We start from the raw sequence: 24,602 nt of genomic DNA, 5'->3' as shown, positions 1-24,602 counted from the left end.
ATGGAAAGGCATCCGTTTGAGAAAACAGAAGGAGAATATTTGGGCAAAGTCTCTTCTCTCAGCTGAAAGCTTGACCCAACTGAAGCAGGGCTGCACATTTTTTCTGTTTTGCTGTTTTTCAAAGCAAAAGAAGCTGAAATTCCTCATGTGTCATTTTAACGTATTTTAAATACCAGAGCCAGATTTTAACCTCTAAACAGTGAACACAAGCAAAACCACCCTGGAAGGGTTTCACAGGAGACCTCAGCAGTCCCTCATTGTTCTCACCACAGAGAACAGGGCTGCAGTTGTGCAAGCAGCAAACCCCAATATACCACTCGGCCAAGTCTTCGGCTGAGTTCTGCTGTGTCGAGATTTCAACCTCTGTTTTGGGGCTGCCACACTCTTTGAGCACATGGGTTCTATAGATCAGGGAAAAGCGCATAATTACAGGCACCGAAATATATGTGATTCACAGTTTGTTCCCAGGGAAAAGTGCCTTTTAGCTTTGAGAGTCTGAAAATAACCATGCTGTGAAAATTTGAAATGTTTTTTTCACAGAGCATGAAACCAAAATCCCCATTACTTTATACTCTTTCCAAATTGATTTAAAAAACCAGCTGGCTTCCAGTGGCCTCACACTTTGCACTGGCTCTAGAATGCACAATCAGGAGTATATCAAGCCATCCCTACATTTCCTGTGTACCCCATATCGTCAGTTCAGACATCTCAAAGAAGCCTATCCACCTGGCTTCACTGAATTGCAACAGACATCAAATTCTTCATTTTGTAAAACACCATAACAAGTTTTGTGAAGCTAATACAGATGAGATTTTCGGTTACATCTTTGTCTGGCTTCGTCTGTGATAACAGTTCTGTGGAGCCTTTTGGTGCCCAAATGTGGCACTTTGCGGTAGATACCACAACACAGCATTCTCACCTGGTGATTACTGCTCTTCAGCACACAAAAACTGCATGAACTGTTGTAAACAGACTTTAAACCACTGAGGAAAGACAAAGACAATTGAATAGAGCATTCTGGAAAAAAAATATGTCTTAAAAATCTTAAAAATAATTAAAACCAGGTATTCAATCCATTAGTGGAGTAGGGAACATGACAAAAATGTCCCCAGTTGTAACAGATTTGAAAATTCGTAACACGACATTTTTCATGCAGTCTTTAATGTTCAAATCGTAACAATAGCTACTTTTAAATTAGAGTTACAAAACCTAAGACTTCCAGTGGAGAGGTGTTGCAAGATGTATGGAATGTAGAAGAATATTTCTCCCAAAAGCCAAAAGATTTTTAACCAAGGACCGCAAATACTTGGCCACTTGCGTAACTCTACACAAGTACAATGCCATTCAGGTTCTTTTACAAATATGTCAGTTTTAGTGTTTCAGTGTTTCAGTAACAAATCAACACTCGAGAAGAAAGAGAAGTAGGAAAGAGAAGAATTCAGGGAAGATGGGTGGTGACAGAAGTCCCTGTCTTATGTGCTCAGGTGCAGAAGTTTGTAGAGATTTAAGGCTGATACAAAAACCTCAGATGAGACCGGGATGTTTTTATGATCAGAAGCCTCCCTTACAATCAGGTTGATGAGCTGTAAATATTCAACAGTCTGGAAGCTGGTGGGACAACCACAACACCAGGTGTTCCTTTTCCTACTGGTAATCAAGGTGCCCACAGTGTAAATACTTGCTCACCTACATCACAGGTGAGATAATCCTACTGTGCCATGTGCCACCTTTTATGGCACCATGCTATAAGCCCCTCAAAGGTTAGTTCCTAGCTAGCAGAAGGACAGGAAAAGGGACAAAGAAAATCTTGCTGCACTAAGAAATTCTCTTGGGATGAGACAGATCTGCAAGACCTGAGAGAGGGTGAAGGACAGAGGGGACAGATAATATGAGAAGGAGAGGACCACGACAATTCACAAGGAATGTACAGCATTGTGTCTTGAGCCTACTTCATCTTCCAGCAGTTCTCTTACACACCTGAAGTTTCCATTTCCTTAGCCTGCCTTTCTGTGTAGGAAGGTAACTTGGCCCCAGTATATACATCAGGATTTGGCTCCTAGACTTGACAGGCTCCCCAGGATTTAAAGCCTGTTCCAGTCTTACTTGGATACAACCTAGGCAATTATAATTAGCATGCGAACTCAAAAAAAAAGTAATTTAGCCATTCTAAAGACATCCATTCAATCTTGCTATGTACTCAATCTTTTACTAATGTAGGTGACTGATTCCACTGAAACCACTGCTTTGAAACAAGGTGTACTAAAAATATGTGAGAACATAAGTGCTCATGAAAAAATATCTTCCATCTCTGGAGACTGAAATTTTTTGCCTCCAGAACTACAGCAGGGACAACAGAGGTGATGGTAGCACAGATTCATCCCTGCCAGCCCAATCATATGTCTAAACCAACCCTCCCTGCAAACCCTGAGGTTGTAAGCCCGTGAAGTCTAGGAAGAATCAGATTTGTTTCCCACCTTTGACCACATTGTTGAGGAACAATATTAAGGTAACAAATCTCACAAAACTGAAGGAGACAGCTGTCAAATGTCACTAAGTTTTGATTATTCCTATGCTGGACCATTATATTCCTATGCTGGACCATATATGATGCTGGACCATCACCTATACTGATGACCATTATGCATGACTCAGGCATGTCTAAGGCTTGCCTGCAGGCCATTTATTACATGGACAGGACAGTTCATTTCTGTGGTTAGCTAAAGGGAGAACCACTGAAATATTAAAACAAACTTTTGTGATTTTCAACAATATATCCAAGAGTCCTCTAAATAAAATACACATTGGTCAGGTTTTATATACTATATTCTTAAGTAAAAAAAATCCACAAGGACAGAGGTGGGGGCTGATCCAGGCAGAATTTTGTCATTAAATAAATGCAGATGCAGACAAACCAACAACTGAGGAACACTGACAGAAATAAAAGCCAAAATCAGTACTGCTGTTATCTGCAGATCTGCAGGCTAGGCCTGGTGCAGTTCAGGCTTGCGAAGTCCAAACAGAGGCTTGTGGATAAGGGTATGCACCTTTCATTTTTCAAGATAGCACACATGTGTTTTGGAGGGAAGAGGCTCAGATAAAGAGCACACCCGTCTCACAAGAGGCACCTGCACTGTGGTCCTGCCAGGAGCCCTCCTTTGATTCACCTCCCATTCTCCCCGTTGCAGTGGCTTTGTGAGAAAACAGAAAGAACAAGCGTGAGCAAAACCACTGCTGACAGTCCTCAAAAGATCTTGCACTCATTAATGGAGAAGAGCTTCCGCCTGCTCTGCCTTTTGGCTTGATTGACCGCTGTCCGCACAGCACACTCAAACACCTGCTGCACTCCCCTGTTGCTGAGGGCAGAACATTCCAAATAGCCTTTGGCTCGCACATCCTGGGCAAGCCGCTTGCCATCTATAGGGCTGATGCAGGAGGAACTGTAGGGACCCATGTCACGCTGGTCAGTCTGAGTGGCCACCACCAAAACGGGGATGCGGGGCAAATGGCTGCGGATCTCGCTGATCCATTTGTTCCTCAGGTTCAGGAAGGAATGATGGTTTGCTACCGAGTAGCACATTAATACCACATCTGCCTGTTGGTAGGAGAGGGGGCGAATGCCTTTAAAGGCATCACTGCCAGACGTGTCCCAAAGACCTAAGCTGATCTGTACACCATCCATGAAGACATCCACTCCGGTATTTTCATAGACAGTGGGTCTGTAGTCATCTGGAAAAGTCTCAGAGGTGAAACGTACCAGGAGAGAAGTTTTCCCAACGGCAGAGTCTCCCACCAGAACACACTTGACTGAATCCAGCATTTTATTAACGTCCAAGGCCAAGAGTGCAGTCTCTGTGCAGCAGGAGCGGGATGGAGAGATGCAGTGGTCTTAGAGGCCTTCTATATAATTTCCATTTAGTGAGAAACCATCCAAATCTCTTTACTTCTTATGACTTGATTCTGCCACTTGAGACTAAAATTTCATCTTCTCCCACATGACTCTGTCGGTTTTAAATCTTCAGTGAGTCAAATGACGTTTCTGGAAAGTAAAAATAATTTTTTTTTATAACATTTATAACCCACAGAGAACAAACCATTCCTCATCAAGATGAAGATGCCTGGACACATCTTTGGACAGGCATGGCAAATATCCCTCACTGAGGATGATGAACTTTTCCATTTCCTCCCAGCCAGCTGTGTGTGCAACAGCAATTCACATAAATAACCTTCTTGCTGCTCCACAGGGACTAACAGTCTTAGCACTATTACCATTTTCCACTGACACAGGCTATTTTTTCCTTCCAATTGTCTAGAGACTAATAAAATTATTTTAACTTTGATATAACTGCTGCTAATATGCTGTGAGACATTCCCTGCCCCTGACTTTCACCAACACTGACAGAATCCTGAATCCCTAAGTGATCAATTCAGATTCCCTTGAAAATGTAGCCACGCTCTCTGGAGGTGTCAGGAGGAAAAAAAGCTCTTTGCTAACCAATTTGACTATTTAAACAATCCTATATGAAACAGTAACCCAGAACCACTTGTGACAATGAGGAAGTAAAGACTTCAGGAGTGAATCTCAAGTCACACAAACCTGAAGAATTTTTAAAAGCAAAGAAAGACTCACAGAAAAAAAAAACCTAAAACAAAAACAAACCAGAAAGAGGTTAATTTTTTTTCTCACAAATTGCTTTCAACAATCAAGAAGCACAAGCCAAAGAAAGCCCCACTACCGATGCTTGCCCCAGTAAAAATTTTATTTGAAGGGAATATAATTGTCCTGGCATTTACTCTCTTGTAAAACTGAACTAAGAGTACTCTTCAGAGTATGTAATTGCTTTTGAGCTCCTGCCAGCATTCAGTCAAATTTTCCTATTTTGAAAGCATTTGTTTCTTCCCCACTAACTGTGCGCAAGATTCACTGTTCACACAGGGTGACACACAAGATGCTCCGAAAATCACTAACAGCAAAACTGAAAACAAATTAGTTCTGATGAACAAGATTAATTAAAAAGAAAGTATCACTCACTGCATAATTTCAAAATGTCACGTGTTTGTTACATAAATAATATATTTCTGTTTCCTTCATATATGTAGAGAGACATCCCAGCTGAAAGCTATTTGCACAGAAATAAATGATGGCCACAAAGGGCATGTACTGTATTTTACTGTAAAGCTCTCTACTTTCAGTACCTTAACACACCACCTCCTCCCCCTTTATTTCTAGAACACTCCAAGCTTTGGCTTACTCCACAGAAAGGGGAACACAAAGGGAAAGTGCTAGATGAGCTTAGAGAGAACATTTTACAGGTACCGGCAGCTGCTATTGGCCCTGCTTTCATTTTGTGTGGCAGCCATGCCCTACCTCCTCTTGTGCTGCTGGCACACCTGCATCTCTCCCACCAGATGGCCCGGCTGAAGGAAGACGTGTGGCCGGAGCACGCTGCTTTATAGAGGTGGCACCAGGTCTGCGGGTGTCCCTGTGCGTGCTCGAGTTACGGTATCTACAGGAGTCATTGCAACAGACGGTGCTTCCTGGCCCGCCAGCGACGCCGTGCTCTCAGCACTGCCGCTCGCTTCTAGGAAGTGGGATGGAAGCTGAGGCTGCTTCACGGCATTCCTGGCTGCCGGGAAACAGGCTGCACTGTGAATTGAAGCTTTAGTGGCAGCAGATGAAAATCTGCTTTTAAAGATTCATTAGATCTAACTCCACTCTCTCGCCTTCTCTTTTCTCCAAAGAAGCTCTCAAGGGAACTAAACAAGACGTTTACGAAACACATCTATGAAAATTTCAAAAAGCATATGTAGGATAAACATTCAAATTGCTTATATGAATCATAATCTCTCTTTCAAAGTATTCTATTTCAAAATTGGGTCAGCAATACAGTTTGAAAACACCTCAATTTCACCACAAGACAGTAGGGTCCTATTCAGACAAAGCTGCGTATTCTCAGGAGAAAGTTTCCATGTACCACGTATCCTTTGCAGAACAAACATTTATTTGGTGCGAGTAGTCCTCAGTGCCCTCAGGTTTATTATTTTGTGCACATTGGAATGTAGGACAAAATAAGGATGTCCAAAGCATGACTTTTGCAATTTCATAAATGCCAAAACAGACAAAGACAGATAAAAAGATTGTTCTGGCACTCAACTTGTTGATTACCAGGTCAAATTATGCTGGTTATTTTTAAAGCATAAAAATTATTAAAGATTGAAAGAGATATTAAGGACTAGTGAATATGGCTAGCTGACAGACAATACAAGATGATAAAATACTCCAATGTGACAGTGCAGAATTGTTTTCAAAGCAAATTATATTGTTCTACATTCCATCAGTGAATAATAAAAAACCCTGGTACATAACGAGGTCCATATTGTGATCCTGTGGACAAATTGCCTTCAATGACCCTGATCTTGCATTTGGCAACAACAATTCACCTGCCTCCATATGTAACTGGGACTACATATGGGCACATTGAAGTATTATCTGTAATTAGGCACACAGCTGGTCTTTGTTGCAGCCTCAGGGTAAGAGCAGCATTAGTGTATTAAAATAATTACACAAGTTCACCTCACTGGATGGAAAACACTTGATTAAGTATCAACAAAAAGCAGTGTCCTTTAAAGAGCAGTACTTCAAAGTGTCCTTTAAAGACAGTACTGGGCACTTCTGTGCCTCAGTATACAACCAGTTTTATAAATATTTGCAAAAGTTTTTGTCCCTTTCTCTCATATTCTGTCTGGGTCTGACAGCACAGTGTGCTACAACCATTACAAGATTGCAGAATACCTTCTAATCACAAATTAGAGATGGAGTCTAAGCTGCCGAGGCTTTTTTTTTTCCTCCAACAATTTGATTTTCAAAAATTTATTGACTTTATTAAAATAATTTTGTATATGGAATTCAATATATAAACCTATATCTTCATTTATGTTTTTTTTTGTTTCTGCTTTCATCACTCATAACAATAGAAGATATTATTTGAATAGTAAGGTAAGACCTTTTATAAAATCACTAGGTATAAGAATGCATGTCTTATTCTTGTGTGGTCATGCTGAGCAGTGATCTTTAATAAACTTCAGGTTTTGTTCCCTCTGTCTTTGGAATACAGGCACTAGTGTGTGGTTACAGAGATCTCGGACTTCGCTGATGATGTGAGCACAAGAAGCCCTACCACAGTTGCTGTTTGGCAGAGTCTGACCTGCACCTCAGCAATCTCATGCAGGTAAAATGCCTCACATTTAATCATGGCTGAATAAGATACGGAGAAGGTGAGTGGGGTTGCCAACCTGCAATGGGATGGGATGAAAAGCAGAGCACAGCAGCACTGAGCTCTTTGCAGGTAGAGGGTTCAAGTGAATATACATCCCATGAAAAACTAATCTGGTATTTGTTGAAAGAGCTCTACCAAAAAAGGAAAGCAGGACTACTGTATCAAAAGGGATAAGTTTATCAGCTGAACCAGCTGGGATTTTCATTTCTGCCAAGAATATCTCTGGCATCTACTATAAGATCACTGTGAGCATGACTCGCTATGGCTAAACATCTCCAGGGGATGGACAGCATCTTATGATAGGGGAAAATAAAAACAGTCAGGAACTTCCAATTTCAAAACCTCCCTTAGATCCTGATAGTGCACTCTCAGGTAGGCTGGAATTTCAATGGAATTAGCTCATACATAAACAAACCATGCAGGCAAACAACCAGCTTTTTAGATCAGTCACAAAATGCTTCAGAGAGTTAAAGCAGTTAACACGCTAACTATTATGGCCATTCCTTACCTCAATTACATCATAGCAGAGTCCCTGTTTATGTCAGGATAACAGCAGATTAATTTTTCAGTTTGAGCACTGTGTATGCCAGTTCTTGAAGCGACTTGACATGGCAGGGAAATTAAAATATTTAGACTAATAGAAGAGGTTGAAACCACAGGAGATACTTCCACTAGCTGTGCAATACTTGAATGTAAATAGTGTCTTTGCCTACCTACTCTACTCATTTAAGTCCCACCTCACACAGAGGTGGGATCTACAAAACGGTGCCTACAGTTCTTCCCCAATGTGCTGACTGTAACCACTGCCCCTTGCAATTGCACCACAGATATGTAAGAATTCTCCTCATATCCCTTAGCTGAACGCCCTCAAGGAGAGGAAGGAGGCACAAAGACTTCCCTCACTGACCAGAAGAGTGTGCAGCTTTCCACCTTCATGCGCACAGTGGGCACTACAGGGCATGGACAGGGCCTGGGAAAACTCCTGCAAGCAGGAGAGGGAGGAGGAGGAAGGGTGGCATTGACACAGGGCAGAGACGCTGCTGCCTGGTTAGTGACAGCACCCAGAAGATGCTGCCCCTTGTGACACAGAAACTGTGGCTGTTGTGACTCCAGTTTGGACACTCTGCTAGATCACCTGGTTGTCAAGGTCGCACTACCTGGTTTTCAGCTCTGTGGATGAGCTATAGGTATACTTGCTCCATTCAGATACAAGACTCCAGACTGCTTCCACAGCACAGGTCTCCTGAAAACTAATCCATCAGCTGCAGTCGGTCTGGAGACTGCAAGCAAACAGCTCCTTGCTGCACTTGCCATGCATTCACTCAGCTGATTCTCTGACATCTGCATTAGCTGCCTCCTGTTTTCTTAACTCCTTTCAAGAAAATTTTGATCTATAGCCCTGTCTTGCCAATCAGCCTCCCTCCACCTCAGAGACTGTCAGCGTTTCAGTCCATAGTGGCATTCAGTGGTGGCACCACTGATTCACAGCCTGTACCTTTGCAAGGTGCTGCATCTTTTCCTCAAACTACTCCACCAAAAAATCTCCATTTAACTCATTCACTTGCTAAGGTGGCTACCACAGGGGTCATCACTATTCTTTGGCCCAAGAGTGAGGTGGCAGGTCACTCATTGGCAGAATAATTCAGCTATCTGATATGTTTGCAATACTGACAGATTAATTGCCCGATTATCTTTCAAGGTGCTTTTATATTTCAAAGAATTGAAAGGATGCTTAGAAGCTTGGATGAGCGCTTTTGTACAGATATTTTATCCTCAAGTACAATAATTTCTTCCATGCCTTTCTAAAGTTAGAAAAGCAAGCAACATGCAATGACCCCATATTTTCAAAGCCAGGATGTCTTGTCATCTCAAAAACAATCTCCTTCCAGAATGAAAAAAATTTGCAGACATAAAAACTTGGAAATTTTCATTCACTCCCTTGTTCACCAAACTGAAATCCTGTTCCTGTTTTCAAATTTCAGTATTTTATTTTGAAAAAAAAAAAAAAAAAGAAATTTTGGGTTAATTTCTAATTTATGAAATTTCAAGAAACTAGAGAGCCACTTTTTTAGAAACCTTTCCAAAAAATCACTTCTGGAGCAAGATAGCACCTGAAAATACCTCTGTTTCTTTTTCTGGCAGTTTTAACCATGGCAAATTAAGAAAAAGATTTATGATCAAATATTCAGTAATCTTGTCAACTTTATTATCAGCAAGGGAACTCAAGTTCTCAGATTTAAAGCAAATTCCCTCATATTTAGAATGTGAAATCTTGATATAAAACAACAACGAACAGACCAATGTTATTTACAAGATTAATTGAGATGTGAAGTCCTAGTAAAGGGATGAAAGCTTTTTGTGTAACAAAATATATGTATTGAAACACATGCTTACACATTGCACATACATATAAAACCACTTAATGAGCTATCTTATATTTTATAAAATTTAATTTAATTTCTTTAGTAATAGTACCTATAATAATATATAAGCAATGGATAACAACGCATCGAAAGATCTATTCAATTCATTATAGTTGCTGAGAAAAACAATTTAACTCTCATTCTAACTAGAGAATTAGACAAAAGAAATATTTATTTTATCTTCAAGAACCCTCTTTCTGCGGCTAATCACAGCTTGATTCAGCAATTTACAAATTACACAGGAACACAGACTACTAGAACCACTCCAAAAATTAACAAAAAGCCTGTAAGACTCATGTACTCATCCAAGATCCTAAATCTCTAAACAGAACTCAATGAGATCTGGCAATGCTAAGTACCCACTTAAAGATTCAAGCCATTAGTCTGAAGTAATTTTTCTCCATGTTTATGGCATGACATGGTGAATGACAAACTATGCGGCATTCATGGTATTATGGGTCATTTTCAAAAGGGATCCATTTTCAGTATAGATGTTCTCTACAAATTAAAATTGGGGTCAACCAAGTGTAGGAAAGTAATCTCTTCAGAGAGGACCAGCTCATAAACCATTCTCAGTCTGATCCAATACCCTCAAAGTCACCAGAAATGGAGCAGCATGTCATGCCTGAAGTTAGGTAAGCCTAGCCTTCTCCTTCTGCAGGCTACTGGATATGTCACCTCTCTTTCCCACCCTCCTCTGTGCTAATTTTTCTCCTCTGCGCTTAAACAGAGAAGAAATTTTGGAGTTTCACTACAGATGCAGCTGTACATGGAGCAGCTGGTGTGCAAATGTCACACACATGTACATTCGAGCACACAAGTTCATCAACCATCTGTCCGTCTGCTGTCCCTCACAGTCACTGTTTCTGTACACACACACACACAAATATATGTATACATATATGTGTGTGTGTGTGTGTGTACATACATATTCACACTGACACAGAACTGCTCCTGGGTCCAGATGGGGATACAGACACGCTTGCAGATGAACATGGATAAAGTGCTGCGTGCTGACTCCAGTGCTATCATACATACCTATGAATAGTTTTTCTACCTGAATGACTTACAGGTCAAAAGCAAATTTTCAGCAACTCTAACTGCATTGTAGCCAAACTGAAGCCTTGATAATATAAAATGCATTATATTTAAGTAATTGACTTTAATCAGACTACTGTGGGTATAGAATTATTGAAATGTAGAAATGTTTGCAACTTTGGGCCTCAAACCACTTCAAATTTTTCATGCCACATCCTCTTTTAACAGAATTAAATTTCTTGAAGCTGGAGAAAAATCAAAAAGGCATATTTTTGATTTGTCAACATATTTTGGTAACATATTTTTGTAGGATTTTTTTTTACAGATATAACTCTTCAAAATCTCCCCAAATTTTTATGGCTGTTGAAGTATTCTTAGGCTGTTGAAGTACTCTTTTATTTACAACCTTCAACAATTACTGTGTTTTCTTTCCAGTGAGCCTGACCCTACCCCTATTTTTGCTTGTTCTCTATTTTTACCATCTGCAGACACAGGTATCCATTTCTCTTTCATACACAACTAACGTTTCTTACTTTTAAATAATAATTTATAATTTCTCAGAGAATGATCCATTATTTGCTAGACTGGATGCATAGAAGTGTATATGCACATATATAGATACATAAAATACAGAAAATAAGTCTATGCATATTTAAAATCTAAGTATTTCAGTGATGAATCAATACATTTGTATACAAAAAAATCACATCCATATGTACATGCATATGTGTATGTCCATATACATATATATGTATGGACACATTGATATTAATTCATTGCAAAAGACATTGCTACAGATTGCTGTAGGAAACAACGTGTTGTGAGCAAGATATCTTACCATCATTTGAAAACCTACATACATATTTTGCATCAAATGGATGCATTATTGAAATGGTCATGGTCTACATACAGGAACATATGTATTTGTATGCACATGAGCAGATATTACTGGTGTGCTAAATGGGGATTTGCAATAACCTAGGTATCTAACTGATAGAGTTTTACATATAAAATTACATAGTCACCCATTGTAAATTGTTATATTTCTGCTGTGTATGCAGCTATTACATTTATTAGACGCATCTTTACAATATGTTACAATGACTTGTTAAGGAGATGCATGGATTTATATTAAATCCCACAGATGTGGGACAGGATAAATTGTTGAAACAAACTGGCATCTCCATATACACGCTTGCATTTGCAGGCAAAAGGGCTTCCCCCCTTTCAGAGCCTGTGCCAAGCCCACTGCAGTGGAGAAGGCTGACTTCTGTGTGTTTTGGCTCTAACCTGAGGTAGGACTGCACTCCTCTCCCTTGTTTGCACACTACTTGATCTTCTTGACTGGCTCCCTTAAACTAAAGCTAAAAGCTAATACATGAATGCTACAGGGGATATAACATGCTCCTCAATGTTAAAAGGTCTTTAAAAATTGCTCTACCATTTCTCCATTTTCCTCAATGGATCCCTTGCAAGATCTCCAGCTTTACTTTCTGAAGTCTCTTCAGGTTTAACTTTGCTCCGATTTTATAAAATGTCTAATACAAAATATGGAGATTCTCAAGCCTAGATGTTCTCCCCCTAATATCAGTGGGAGAAGAAGGAGGTCCTCCATGTTCTTTAAGTTATGTATTTGCACAGGTTTTATTTCAGTGGGAGGTAAAGACGGAGAAGGAAAATGTTACAACAGAATTAGACAGTGTTCCATGGAAGATTATTTTTGTATATTTTGTGAGAAGAATAAAGTGTCAGATGTAGAGATGTTTCAAGTAGTAATAATGTTGATCAAACAATACACAATAATGAGCTCTTGCTAAAACATGACGATTTGTTTTTGATTCAGGAAGAACTCATATTTACTGCATGTCACCATTCGTTTTGCTGTGATGAACGTTAAACTTCGGACGTTCATGAGCAAAGCTAGAAAAAGAAGCAACAATAATTTGGTTGGGTATTTATTTTATAAAACAGAAACTCCCTGATAATTTTAGCTTTTCCCCCTTAGGATTGCCAGCAACAAAAACCTTTTTCTTGTCTCTGTATATAGCAGCGTGTTTAAAATCATAGTCGAGATTTCACATAGCAGGGAAACTGCCATCTTTAATATCGTTCTTAAATTTTGTGTGCGCACATGTACATAAAAATTTGAAGAGCTTGCTTCAAAATAATTTCAATTACTTTTCAGGTAGCAGGTGTGATATAAAACATACAATTATCATAACTTGCCCTCCATTTGTTGATTTATGATTTTTATATTTTTTTATTTTTTCAATACATTTTAAAAAAGGAGTTGTCTTCCACAATCTATGCCATGAATTTGTATTCATGCACTATATCCAGCACACAGAAAAACTAAGAATAATATGTATCCATTATACAAGCAGGAATTTTTTTCTTACCATGCAGCCTCTCTAGAATTCCTTAATTGAAGCAGATAAAATTAGATTTAAAAAATGGGCATGCATACTTGCCCCCATCAAACTGCCTACGTTCCGTGCACAGTTATGATTAAAGCCCAATTTCAAAGGAACGTGCTTTCTTTTTTTAAATTTTTTCTGGAATTAGCACAAGTTATACCTGGTAGCTCAGATTTTATATTGATTTATATCTTACACCAATCATATGCCAGAGCAGAATATATATTTCAGTGCCTGTTTTCCTTTACTTTCCTCTGATTCCATTACAATCTTGTTCTCTTGCCACCTTTATATAACACATGTGAAACTGCAGACAGCAGTGGATCATATGGAATAGGTTAAGAGGAGAAAAGATTCTACAACCAAACGTGATACATAAATCCTTCTCACTCATTCTTCAGCTGAGTATTTTGAGAAGCCATTTCATATATTTATAGCTGATATCTACTTGGCTTTCAGTTGGTTTAAAGATCATGCAAATCCCCATGCTACAGTAAATCTTAATGCAGAGCTCTTCAGTGGGAAGCATAGAAAGTTTTCCTTGATTATCCTGATTTTTACATATTTTGAATGAAAATGATCACACATATGAAAAGAGAGATATTTTAGGAGAGAGATGTTTGAACATTATGAGAACATTTCCCATGCTTTATTTTTGAATCCTGATGGACTTGATTCAAACTTAGAGATACTTTACACAACAGCTTTTCATCCAGAATTAAAACTCCACTGAAAGAGACGAGAATTTAAAAACTCACATTTAAATTGATGGAAAATAAATTACATGAAGGGGTTTTACGACAGCTGTTTCATAATGTATTTTTATAGTCAGAAAAACAAAAGCTCACAGATAATTAGATAGATAATTAATAGATAGGTTAATTAATAGATATTTGGGTATATCAGTAGCTCATTAACTTTGAACTCCAAAGTCTTTACTGATTTTTAGGCACAGTCTTTTGATGGAAATAAAAGAGGCAGGCTGAAGACTGTGTGTCCACTGGCATGCCTATCAATGAAAGGAAAGAACAGTTTTCTTGCAAGTTTGAAAGATTTCATATTCTTTCAATGACCATGGCACAGGAAACAACTAAAAGAGACCCCCAGCTACACAGGGGTCTTGGTCTCACGCTTTTATATTAGGAGAGCCAGTTATACCTATATTTTGACATAAATCAGTCTAACCTTCAAAAGCAACACACTGTCACTCATAAGGAGAAGTGGTATCACCAGATGGTACACCAACCTCAAGCTGGCAAGTGTCAGTTACTGGTACTCACGCTTGTGTGTGAGAAGCAGCATCATGCACAGTATGTAACCACAGCCCACTGTGCCAACTTCTGCCAGGAGAGGTGTTTGCTCCTTTTCCAGCACATGCTGGGTCTTTCTTACGTGACAGGTCACTATGGCTCCCTGTAGAGAAATCCCCAAACCACAGCAGAATCCTCGTGTGGTTTCCAGCACGTTCATATGTTTTGTCAGGTAAAGAGAAGCATGCCAAGTTCAGCCCCACCCTCATCCCTTAGCAATTTACACTTCTCCTTGGCTTCTGTAACCAAGGACCAAATGCAACTGCTTGTGCAAAAGCAACACAGCGCAGAGACAGGAGCAGGCAGCTGTGCAGGGGGGAGTGATAAAGGGTCTGTGATGAACACAGGGCACGGCCACAAGCCAGGCTGGGCACAAACCACTCCTGTACCCACTCTGCAGGAAATGCACGTGTGCACAAAGTGCTCAGACCATGCTCACCCTGGCAGCAGCCACAGACTGCGACTGCTGGGGCTATTGCTCCCTGCCACTTTGCCAGCTGCTCATATTAGACCTGATACACCAAGGTTTGTAGCCATGACTTCCAGTACTCACACTCTGCATCACAGTTTTGCAGGCTCCAAAATCTCCCCTTCCACTGTATACTGATCCTTCTGGTGGATTGGAAAGGTTTTCCAGTTCTTCACTGACATAAAAATGGAAGGAAAACTAAATCCTGCTAAGCAAATATGAAACTCTACTTGGTTTTGTGGAGAAGAGCTAATGGTGGCTAATGTGGGCTACAGCCCACAAATTTTGTTGTTACATTGCTTTGTTGCATTTGTGTGATCCTGCCCAGCATCTTAAGGCCATAATGCTTTAATAGTGGGCTTGAGACAGCTGCAGCCAACTTCCTTTCTTATTTGTTGTGCTGGGGTTATCTGAAAATATTTTTCAGCTGTGAGTTGTGTCATAGTATGGAAGCACTTGAAAACTGCAGATTTAATAAAACCGCACACCACTAGCCAAAAACATGAGAATGTAATTTGGGAATGATGTTAAGCTGTGTGGTGTCTAAAATGTTACACCAAGATTTTGAAAAAGGCAAGTTTTACAGTTACTTATTTTATCTCTTTTCAAACAATAATCAAAAGCACTATAGAAAAATCTCCAATTTTTCATCTTATGGTCAATGTCAAATTAATAACTTGAATGGTGTATTCAGTAAGATTCTACTGTTTCTTAAGAAAAACTATAGAATCTCAGCACCAAAATTTCACAAAGAAAATGGGGGGTTAAGAGGTAATTTTCACAGAAAATCTTTTACATTAAAGTGCCTAACTCACATGCTGCTAAACATCTAGAAGTGCACAGCAAAAGCAAGAGGAGAAATAGCAGAATTTCATCTCCCTGCCTGGGTGTCCTGGCTGGTTATCAGAAAGCGTCACTGAGAAAAGCTCCTCGGAAGCTTCCGCTGGTACAGACCCACTGCTCTACAAAATGGGCCAGCCTGTGAGACCGCTACCATGCTGGCTGCTCATTTCCTGTGTGCTCTGGGTGTGCGGCAGATCACCCCCTCACCTCTTTGAGAACTTATATGGCTTGCCCCTCACTGTACAAGAGATTACTTCCCTAACATCACTGGCACTAGCAATGTGACTTTAGCACCAGTCTCTCCATTTTGAGGCCTGATGCTCTTCTGCTATGAGATGATTTCACACTGCTTTGGCACAGTAAAATTACCTTAAAATGGGATTAAATTACAGTAATTTACAGCCATGTTGCCCTGCTGATAGTCTATGAATCTCGCTATACATGAAAATCAAGCCCATTTTATAATTTAATTCTTTGGTCTAGAACTTAGTAAGTACAGATTACTTATAAAAACACCGATTCTCTATAACTACAAACCTACAGATTTTCCTGGTTTGCAGCACCTAATCTGAGGAATGTAAAACTTGGTATTATGCCTCACTAAGACCTACTCTCTAAACTCAGCAGGAAGCAAGTGCACATGTGGCTTTTTGACCCTGCAGTTCCTGCCCAAATCTCAAACATGGTATTGTTCCTGCCCAAATCTCAAACATGAAGTCTGTATCCACTTTCTCTGGCAGATTGGACTCCATTTGTATGCTAGATCTTTAGACTGGTCTCAGAAAAACTACATCAAACCCCATTCTAAAGTCAAGTAAGTATACACATGCGGTCCTTCCTGCTGAAAACCATGAACACACCACACACTGACATAAATGCTGGGGTTGAAAATGTTGAATATGAAGCAGCACGATCCCACCTTATTCCAAGAGCAACAGACACCAAAATTTGCTGACAGATGTGCCTGTTAACAACTAACTTATCTCATTTATCCTACCTTTTTCTTCTGCAAGTATTTTATTCAGGATAAATCCCACGTTAAAGCTGGCTTCTGCCAGATGCAACTCCTGCCCCATCCAAAAGTGGAAATACAGCTGAAAAGAGAAGTTAGAAAATCTTAAATGCACATTCAGATTTTTTTGCGGGGACTTGTGTCAGAGAGATGGTTCCAGCTTCAGCACGCTTTATCCTCATTCACCTTTCAGATGAACTGCATCTCATTGGCAATGTGAAAAGACCATCCCATCACACTAGAGCATCAGAAGATGCAGGGTTTGTGAGGAGACTCTGGAAATGGGTGTGCACAGATGTGCACATATGCACACACACACATACTGCTCTGTAAGGGGACTCCACACCCTAAGCATGCCACAGTCAGATCAGAAAACAGAGAAGAAGCCACGGGAGTGACCTGAACACAGAGTCAGAGACGTGGCCATTTAGATGGAAATCTTCCATCTCAGAAGGTGGCACAGGCATTTGTTAGACCCAGCAGGGCCAGGCAGCTGCTGGAGCCAGAGCCAGCCACAAATACACTGTCAAATTAAAAATACTTTGAATCTCGCCCCACTCCTAAGAATGTGTTTCTCAAATTCTCACAATAAAATCTTCACCTTTGGGAAATTTGTTTGGGAATATTTAAGATGAAGCAGAACAGTTTCCTTACAAGCATGATGTACTTCATAAATGGTGAAGAAGACCATAATTTGAAATATTGAAAATTTATATATGTCTAACAATGAACTCCTGCGTTCACAGTTCACGCAACAGAAAAGAGCGTCAGAATCAGATCCACCATCTTGAGAGTAACTCCCATTTTTTTCTTTTTTCTTACATTAGTTAACATGGAAGAAACTTTCCATACCCCTTTTTTTTTTCTACTTTATATAAGGCCTTTTTATGCTGAGGTGGGAAAAAACTCTGGAACAAATGAAAATACAGAAAATGCAAGGTTCTAGGCCAGTGTGTAATTGTATATCTCAACACCAAGCATTTAACAGATGGTATTTAGCAGAAAAATAAAACTGATTATGTGAACCAATTTCGCAAACTTATTAATAAACGTAATTAACAAAAGTAAACCAAAATATATTGAATTTGATTCAGAATATCAATTCATATTAAGACTCCTAGAAAAAAAAATGCAATGAACTCACCAGAGGCAGGAAGCTGAAAGCAGCTGTTGAAAGTAAACGTTAAAGAAGTCAACTATCCTAGATGAGACAAGGGAAGAAAAAAAGAAGAGTGGTGTTCTGTGTTCCTGGCTTTTTCAGACAGACTTCTTTTTTAGCAGGTTAGAACAACTGTATAATTGAGATGACAAAAAATCCAAAAGCTCTAAAGGTAACCAGAGATGCCTGCGCATACAGGCCAAAGTAGTCCTGGCAACTGGGTCTAGTTCATCTGGAGGCAGCAGTCACAGCAGACCCAGTGCAGTGTGACGAGAAGGAGTGGAGAGGTTTAGCGTAAGTCAGCTTTCTGGGGAGAGCTTCGCAGCTCTGCCTCTGTGGGTTTGTTGTGGGTTGCTATATCTTTCTCTCTTTGGTGACTATGGGAGCAGATGTAAAAACCTTGTACGTGGGGGAGGGAGGCAAACCGTCCAGGCTGCAGAAAGCTTTCTCTTTGTACTCTGCTGCTCCTGCAGCTGCCTCCTCCCTGCTACAGGGGCCAATGTCACAGCACAGCCCAGCAGCTCAATATGTGCGAGGAGAAAAGGAGCAGATTGACAACTGCCCGGCACGGCTACGTGACATTCACACTCCAGTAGCAGAACGACACTTGGGATTTTTCTGCAACCTGGAATATGGCCCTGCCTGAAATATGGCCCTGCCTTTACAGAGGAGAGTGCATGTTTAACTGACTTTGTGCAAAAATGCAAGGCACGCACTTTGGGCTGATTCAACATTGGTGTACATGGTTTTGTTGTAATTCAGTCAGGATCCCTCTGAAGTTCTGGTCAGAATTGATCAGCAGTATCATTTTATCAGCATATATATCCTCCCTTCCACCAGCAAAAGGAGGCTGAGCAGGTGGAGGCACCACAGACATTTGAGACTCCCACCTTTCCCAGCATAGACAAATTGAGCTGGCCAGATCTGCATCACTTCCAGCTACCACCACAACTACCACAACACTGAAAGCAAAGCTGTGATGGTAGTTTCAGGATTTCAAGTGTCTGTGGTCTATAATTTAGGATCCATCAGCACAAGAGGTTGTCTACTTTGTATGACCAGGCAATCAGACTGCAGGGAGGGCACTCCTGTCCCATTCTCCTGAAGCAGCCCAAGTGCACGGGCACAGCAGGAGAGCTGCCCCGAGCTGAAGGCGAAGGGCCTGGATGACCAGAGCAGTGGAACACCTGGTCCTCAGGCAGACGCACGAGCACTGGCTTCCCAAGCAGCCTTGGAACCCAGAGGCACAGAAGTGGAAAGGAAATCCTTTTCAGCAAGTACTCTGGGCCCAGTGAAATTATCTCTGACCATGTCTAACCATGAAACAGTAGCAACAGACTGCCTGATCCAGATCTAACACCATGCATTTTATGTTCACTGCAGGATGGAAACTTTCTGAAGACAGCTAATGAATCGGTCCACATTAACATTATGACAGTACAATGAATTCCAAGATAAAGTCACACTGCTTCCAAGAAAGATTAAAAACCAACAGAATAATTTACAAGACAAAGCAAAAAGGAAACAAGAAACAATTTATGTGCAGATGAAAGGCAGTTTGTGCCAAAAATATAAAAATAACATAGCCTATGTAAAGATGCTGTAAACCTGCTGATGCAAAGCTTGTAGAGCAGTGCTGCACAGTTAGGCTAGAGAATCAATTTGTTTATTTTCCCACAAAATGAAATTAATTCAGTCGATTATCAACAGTGATGAAGTTAAGGAAGGCTCATAGAAGGAACTTGGGGAATCCTATCTTAAAATCTTCAATCATCCTTTTAGTTTGAGACAAGATTTTGAATAAGGGGCTTCAGCGCTTCACCAGTTTATGTGAGAACTTGTGTTTCCTCATTTTCACATTAAACATCTATTCATCTGTTTTTAACTGGGTTTGGGTTTCCCAATACCAGCCTAAGCAATCAGGCAGTAAGTTTCCATTGCAATTGTGATAAAGCAAATCAGGCACCCAAACATTCTGAAATGTTTCCATCAGAAATATTCAGAACTGTCAGAAGCAGAGAAATAAATACTATTTGCAAATTATACTGATATAAATGTCTTTGGTGATCATTACCAATTTTAGGTCTGCTACAGAGAGCAGATACTTAAAAATGCAACTACTCTTCTCTGTTTCGTGCTGAGATTAATCCAGATGTGAAGCCATCTGGCTAAGTAGTTTGCATTTTGGAAAGAGTGCATCCATCTGTAAAATAATTCATAAACAACTTTTGAACTGAGTGAATTCTGCAAAGAAACAAAACTGTAGAGCAAGGGACATATTCTAACATGTCTTGATTTCCACCCATTTCCCTCCACTACATTTCCTGAATTATCTTGATCCAATAACTTCCCAAAAATAGTTGCATTTTATTTATTTGAGACCTTTCTCAGTAATATACATGCTTCATGCATTTGATCTATTATTTTACATCTAAGAGACCTGGAACTCCAACAAAAACCCTCAGCTCCATGCACATGTAGGTAATTCCAAAGTTAGATGTAAAATCGACACCTGACCTGTTTCTCTTGATCCTTGGTTGTTTGTTGGATTGGCTTTTGGGAGTATTTTTATCTTTCTTACTGCTGTTTTTCTGCTCCTTTCCACCTCTTCATGCTGTGCAATGAAGGGGAACATCTGGCTGTGAGAGAATTGTGAATACATTAAAAAATACATTGCTTCTCCTTTTTTAAAAACTCATTATGAGTCATTATGTGTGACTTTCAGAAACAAACACCTTGTTGCAGAAAATATTTATGGGGCGGAGCAAAGGCTTGCAATTTATTTTTGCATTGAGAAATAGGCTGACAGCAAAAATAAAGTCTTAAACCACAAGTAACTAAGGGTTTATAAAAAATTATGTAAAATAACATTACCCAGTGTCTTGACCTGGGTCAGTCTACAAGAAAAGTCACATTTCTTCTTAATCCACTGCTTTTTGTCCCTCTTGGAGAAAAAAGAAAGCTGCTGGTGTTAGGAAGGGGGTTGAGATTAAGGAAGGATGCTGTTCCTGTCCCCCCTGCCTGATTTCCTTTTAGTTCTGAGATTCACTCAGCTCAGATTTTGGTTTGTGTCGGATAGTGTAGTATGTGCAATGCTCAGGAAGTAAACCATGATACTCTTTAACCCTACAAGCCTTTCTCCTGTCCCAGATGATCATTAAATTACACAAGATAAAGCTAATTGTTGCTTATGTCTAGCCACTGCAACAGACATATAAACAAAACACAAGAAGAAATACACTTACTTTGTGAAAAAAGAGCCTAATTCATTTTTGGTATAATTTTCAAAGGGAGGCAGGAAAAATGTATGTAGTCAAGATGTCAGCTGTGTGTTGGGAAAACTGGGATGTGCCTATTTGCTTTCCCCTGAGTTCCTGGGCAGGATAGGGGAAATCAGGTAGGTCACCCAGACACATTTCAGCCCAGCCTGGGGGAGAAGTAATTCCCTTCCCAGGAACAGATACCTCAGCAAAAGGGAGGCTTCCTCACGGCATGGCAGAGAGCATTGCTGAGGGAGTCTCTGAAGCAGACCAGGCACAGTAACTTCTGCATCACGCATTGCGAGAACACTCAGTCTGAAAGAGGAAATGAAAACGCAGTCTCACAAGCACTTCCTATACGGATTTGGGTAAAACTCTCACACATTATTTACTACGCCTTCATGAGTTTAGGCTTTGGCTCCTCAGGAACCTACCCCTCAGGTAGGTTCACTTGGTAGTGAAGGGGCACAAACTGAAGCCTGATAAAGCAGAACCCAAAATCTAGCATAAGGCAGGCTCCTGACACATTGCGTGGGCAGAACTAGTGGCCTTCAGAAGGTGAGTCAAAGCCCTCCAGGGAAGCCTAAATGAAGGAACATGCTTGAAATGCCACCCCCTCCCTGTGGACTCTCTTGCCTCCTTCCCGAGTTACAAAGTTCAACTTTCAACTCAACTCAGCTCCCGAGTCCCTTCCCATGCCATTGCCTCTTCCTCCTCTTTAGTGACAGGCTTGCCCTATGCTTCAGGTGGCCACAGAGCAGCCCTCCAGCTACTCCTGCGCTGCAGGATTTGGCCCTGAGCTTCCCAGTTTCTGGGTGCAGTGCTGAGACAGGTAGCAGGCACAAAGCAACCTAGACCTGGGCATGCCTGAGCAGCACAGACCTCTCAGGACCAAAAGAAAAAACCCTGAGTTGTGCAACAAACTTGGGTTTGGCGCCAAGATTTGGGTGCGGTCATCACCTTTTCAAGACTGATGCAGCTCCATGTATTAAACCCATACACTTCTGAGGGAAGGCAGGCAGAGATTTCCCCACTTTCTGAGATCACAGCTTTCTGCTATCTCAACTACAGAACTATTCTTTATTACTTTCATGTTTCCCCACTGTGTAGAGGTTACTAATTAGTTATTTCTCTGGCATAGATCTCTTGAGATCAGGTTGTCAGCAACATGGGCTATGTGACAAAACATTTACATACTGAAAGTTTTCTTGGAATCTGATACACAGAATCTGGTGTCCTAACTTCCTAGCACAATTCCTCCTGTGACGTCAGCGTGGAACTGGTGGACGATATACGGGAAGTGATTTCCTCCAGAGTGACATGAAAACCTACATCCCCTTTCTTGAAAGCGAAGCGTGCTTAGGAACTGCACTGAGGGTTACTTAACTCCCCCGACTCTCATTCTGAGAAAGCCTAGTATAAAAGCAGTCACATCATATAATCACAGAATGCTTAAGGGTTGGAATGGACCTTAAAGATCATCCAGTCCCAGCCTCCCAGGCCATGGGAAGGGACACTAGACCAGCTTGCTCCAGGCCTTATCCAACCTGCCTTTGAACAATGCCAGTCTTGGGGTGTCCAAGAGCCTCCCTGGCAACCTGTTCCAGTGTCTAATAACTAATTCAATCTTCTTCCCCCAAATCGGGTACTATTTCCAAAATACCCATCTGCCCTATTGAAGGAACAAGATTCTTTCTGTGTTTACCTGGTTGTGTTTTTTTTTGTTGGCACTCTGGGAGGACATTAGCCACCTCATTGGGCAGACGTGGAGCTAAGAGCAGACCTCTCCGACTGGCAGAAGCTGTTCCTCTCCCCCTGCCTGATTTCCTTCTTGTTCTCAGATTCGCTCAGCTCTAATTTTGGTCTGCCTCAGAGGGTATGGTGTGTGAAATGCTCTGGAAATAAACCTTGATACCGACTCTATTTAACCCTACAAGCCTTTCTCTTGTTCTAGATGATCATTATATAAAAACCCAATTGTTGCTTATGTCTAGCACCAGAGATATAAACAACACACAAAATGTGTGCCTGTTTTGTTTTAAAAGAGCCTAATTTTAATTTTCTTTCTTAAATTTTCAAAGAGAGAACGCGCAGAACGTGCAAACCCACATCTCTTTCTCTAAACTCTCTGACTTTTGCCATTTTCTCTCTCCCGGGGGAACAGTCACACTTTCTTCCCCCACCTGGATCTAAAGCAAAACTAACGCCAGTGGCTTTGCTGTCAGCGCGGAGGAGGCCCCAGTTGTTTCCTCTGTGAAACCACCCCTCACCTGAGGCTGCCCCGGCTGCGGGGCGAGCCCGCGGCCCGGCCCAGGGCTCAGAGCCGCCGAGGCCCTCCCAGCGCGGCTGCCCGGGCCAGCAGACGCCGGGGAAAGGGCTGGCTCCTCCTTTGGTTCTGGCCGGGGGACGCCGGGCTGCGCTGTGTCACAGCAGGGAGGTGGTGGAAGGAGGCTCTTCCCTCAGCAGCCCCGCTGCAGCCGCCGCGGGGCTCCCCCCTCACTGCTCCCGCAGCCCCCGGGCGGCGCCGCTGGCTCCGCGCCCCGGAAGCGGCGGCTCCGGGCGGCTCCCGCCTCAGGGCCCGGAGGAATCGCCAAGCACACACCGGCCTGACACCCACGGAGGGAGCAGACACCCGGCTCCCTGCTTCCTGCTCCCCAGTGCCTGCTCCAGCCCCAGCCTCTCCTCACCCGCGGCCTTGTCATGCCCCGCGGGTGCTGCTGACTCCATTTGTCTTGTCAGGAAAGAAAACAAACCAGGCCTCCTGCCCCAGCTATGGGAGAGGCCACTGGGGTTCCCCTTGGGTAACTCAGCAACCTGAAGGCAGCAGCTCTTTTTGTTTTGAATGTGCTTTTCCCACTTGCTCCTGCTTCGAAGGAGACAGGGATAGTTACACTGCTCGGTCTCAGGCTCTCTGCCTCACCAACTAGTTTCTCCTTTCTAGTCCATAAACATGGAGATGTTACTCCAAAAGAAGACTCAGAACAGAAGCCTGACATAGGTGCCCTGACCTGCTCCCAAAGGGAAGCCCCCCTGCCAGCCAGAGTACATCATCCCTCCAAGGATGTTCTGCTGTCTACAGCGTATCAAAGTAGCTACAGGGCTATCCTGATAAATGCTAAAACCTGACAACCTGACTATATGGCACTGCAAGACAGTAAGAGGAGATAATTTGAAAAGGCAAGAAGGCACACAGGTGAAGAAGCCTACTTTTACTCTGATTTCGAGACAGGAATCCAAGGCAATACCTTGTGAGTTAGCTGACCTGGAGCAAACACTATTATGGAGAGCTCCCACACACGGACTTCACAGGGCTACCATTTCTCCATTTACAGACGAAACTGATTAAATCTGTGACTCTGGCAGAGGATTTCCATTGCTTGCTCTCCTGGCCAGTGTG

The 24,602-nt window shown here is 41.5% G+C and overlaps 1 protein-coding gene across 14 annotated transcripts; it reads right to left on the bottom strand.

The window, feature by feature from the left end:
* Window positions 1–1,010: 1,010 nt before the first annotated feature.
* On the bottom strand, window positions 1,011–23,908 carry RHOH (ras homolog family member H). Of its 14 annotated transcripts, none has more exons than XM_038136240.1 (6): window positions 23,893–23,908; window positions 21,410–21,520; window positions 20,463–20,584; window positions 17,931–17,953; window positions 16,772–16,868; window positions 1,011–4,036 (listed from the first exon to the last, which is right to left on the bottom strand). In XM_038136240.1, exon 6 carries the CDS (start codon window positions 3,815–3,817, stop codon window positions 3,242–3,244), a length of 576 nt encoding a protein of 191 aa, XP_037992168.1. In that variant the 5' UTR covers window positions 3,818–4,036; window positions 16,772–16,868; window positions 17,931–17,953; window positions 20,463–20,584; window positions 21,410–21,520; window positions 23,893–23,908; the 3' UTR covers window positions 1,011–3,241. The 14 variants fall into 14 exon arrangements, with proteins under 14 accessions (XP_037992168.1, XP_037992167.1, XP_037992170.1 ...); XM_038136239.1 differs by lacking the exon at window positions 23,893–23,908 and adding an exon at window positions 23,476–23,587; XM_038136242.1 differs by lacking the exons at window positions 17,931–17,953; window positions 23,893–23,908 and adding exons at window positions 5,366–12,655; window positions 23,476–23,587 and having other exon boundaries at window positions 14,433–16,868.
* Between the last annotated feature and the right edge of the window lie 694 nt (window positions 23,909–24,602).

Source organism: Motacilla alba, chromosome 4 (genome assembly GCF_015832195.1).
Source record: "Motacilla alba alba isolate MOTALB_02 chromosome 4, Motacilla_alba_V1.0_pri, whole genome shotgun sequence".
In the NCBI taxonomy this organism is placed as follows: domain Eukaryota; kingdom Metazoa; phylum Chordata; class Aves; order Passeriformes; family Motacillidae; genus Motacilla; species Motacilla alba.
The sequence above is the reverse complement of the archived record's forward strand: the minus strand, read 5'-3'. Positions and strand labels throughout refer to the sequence as shown.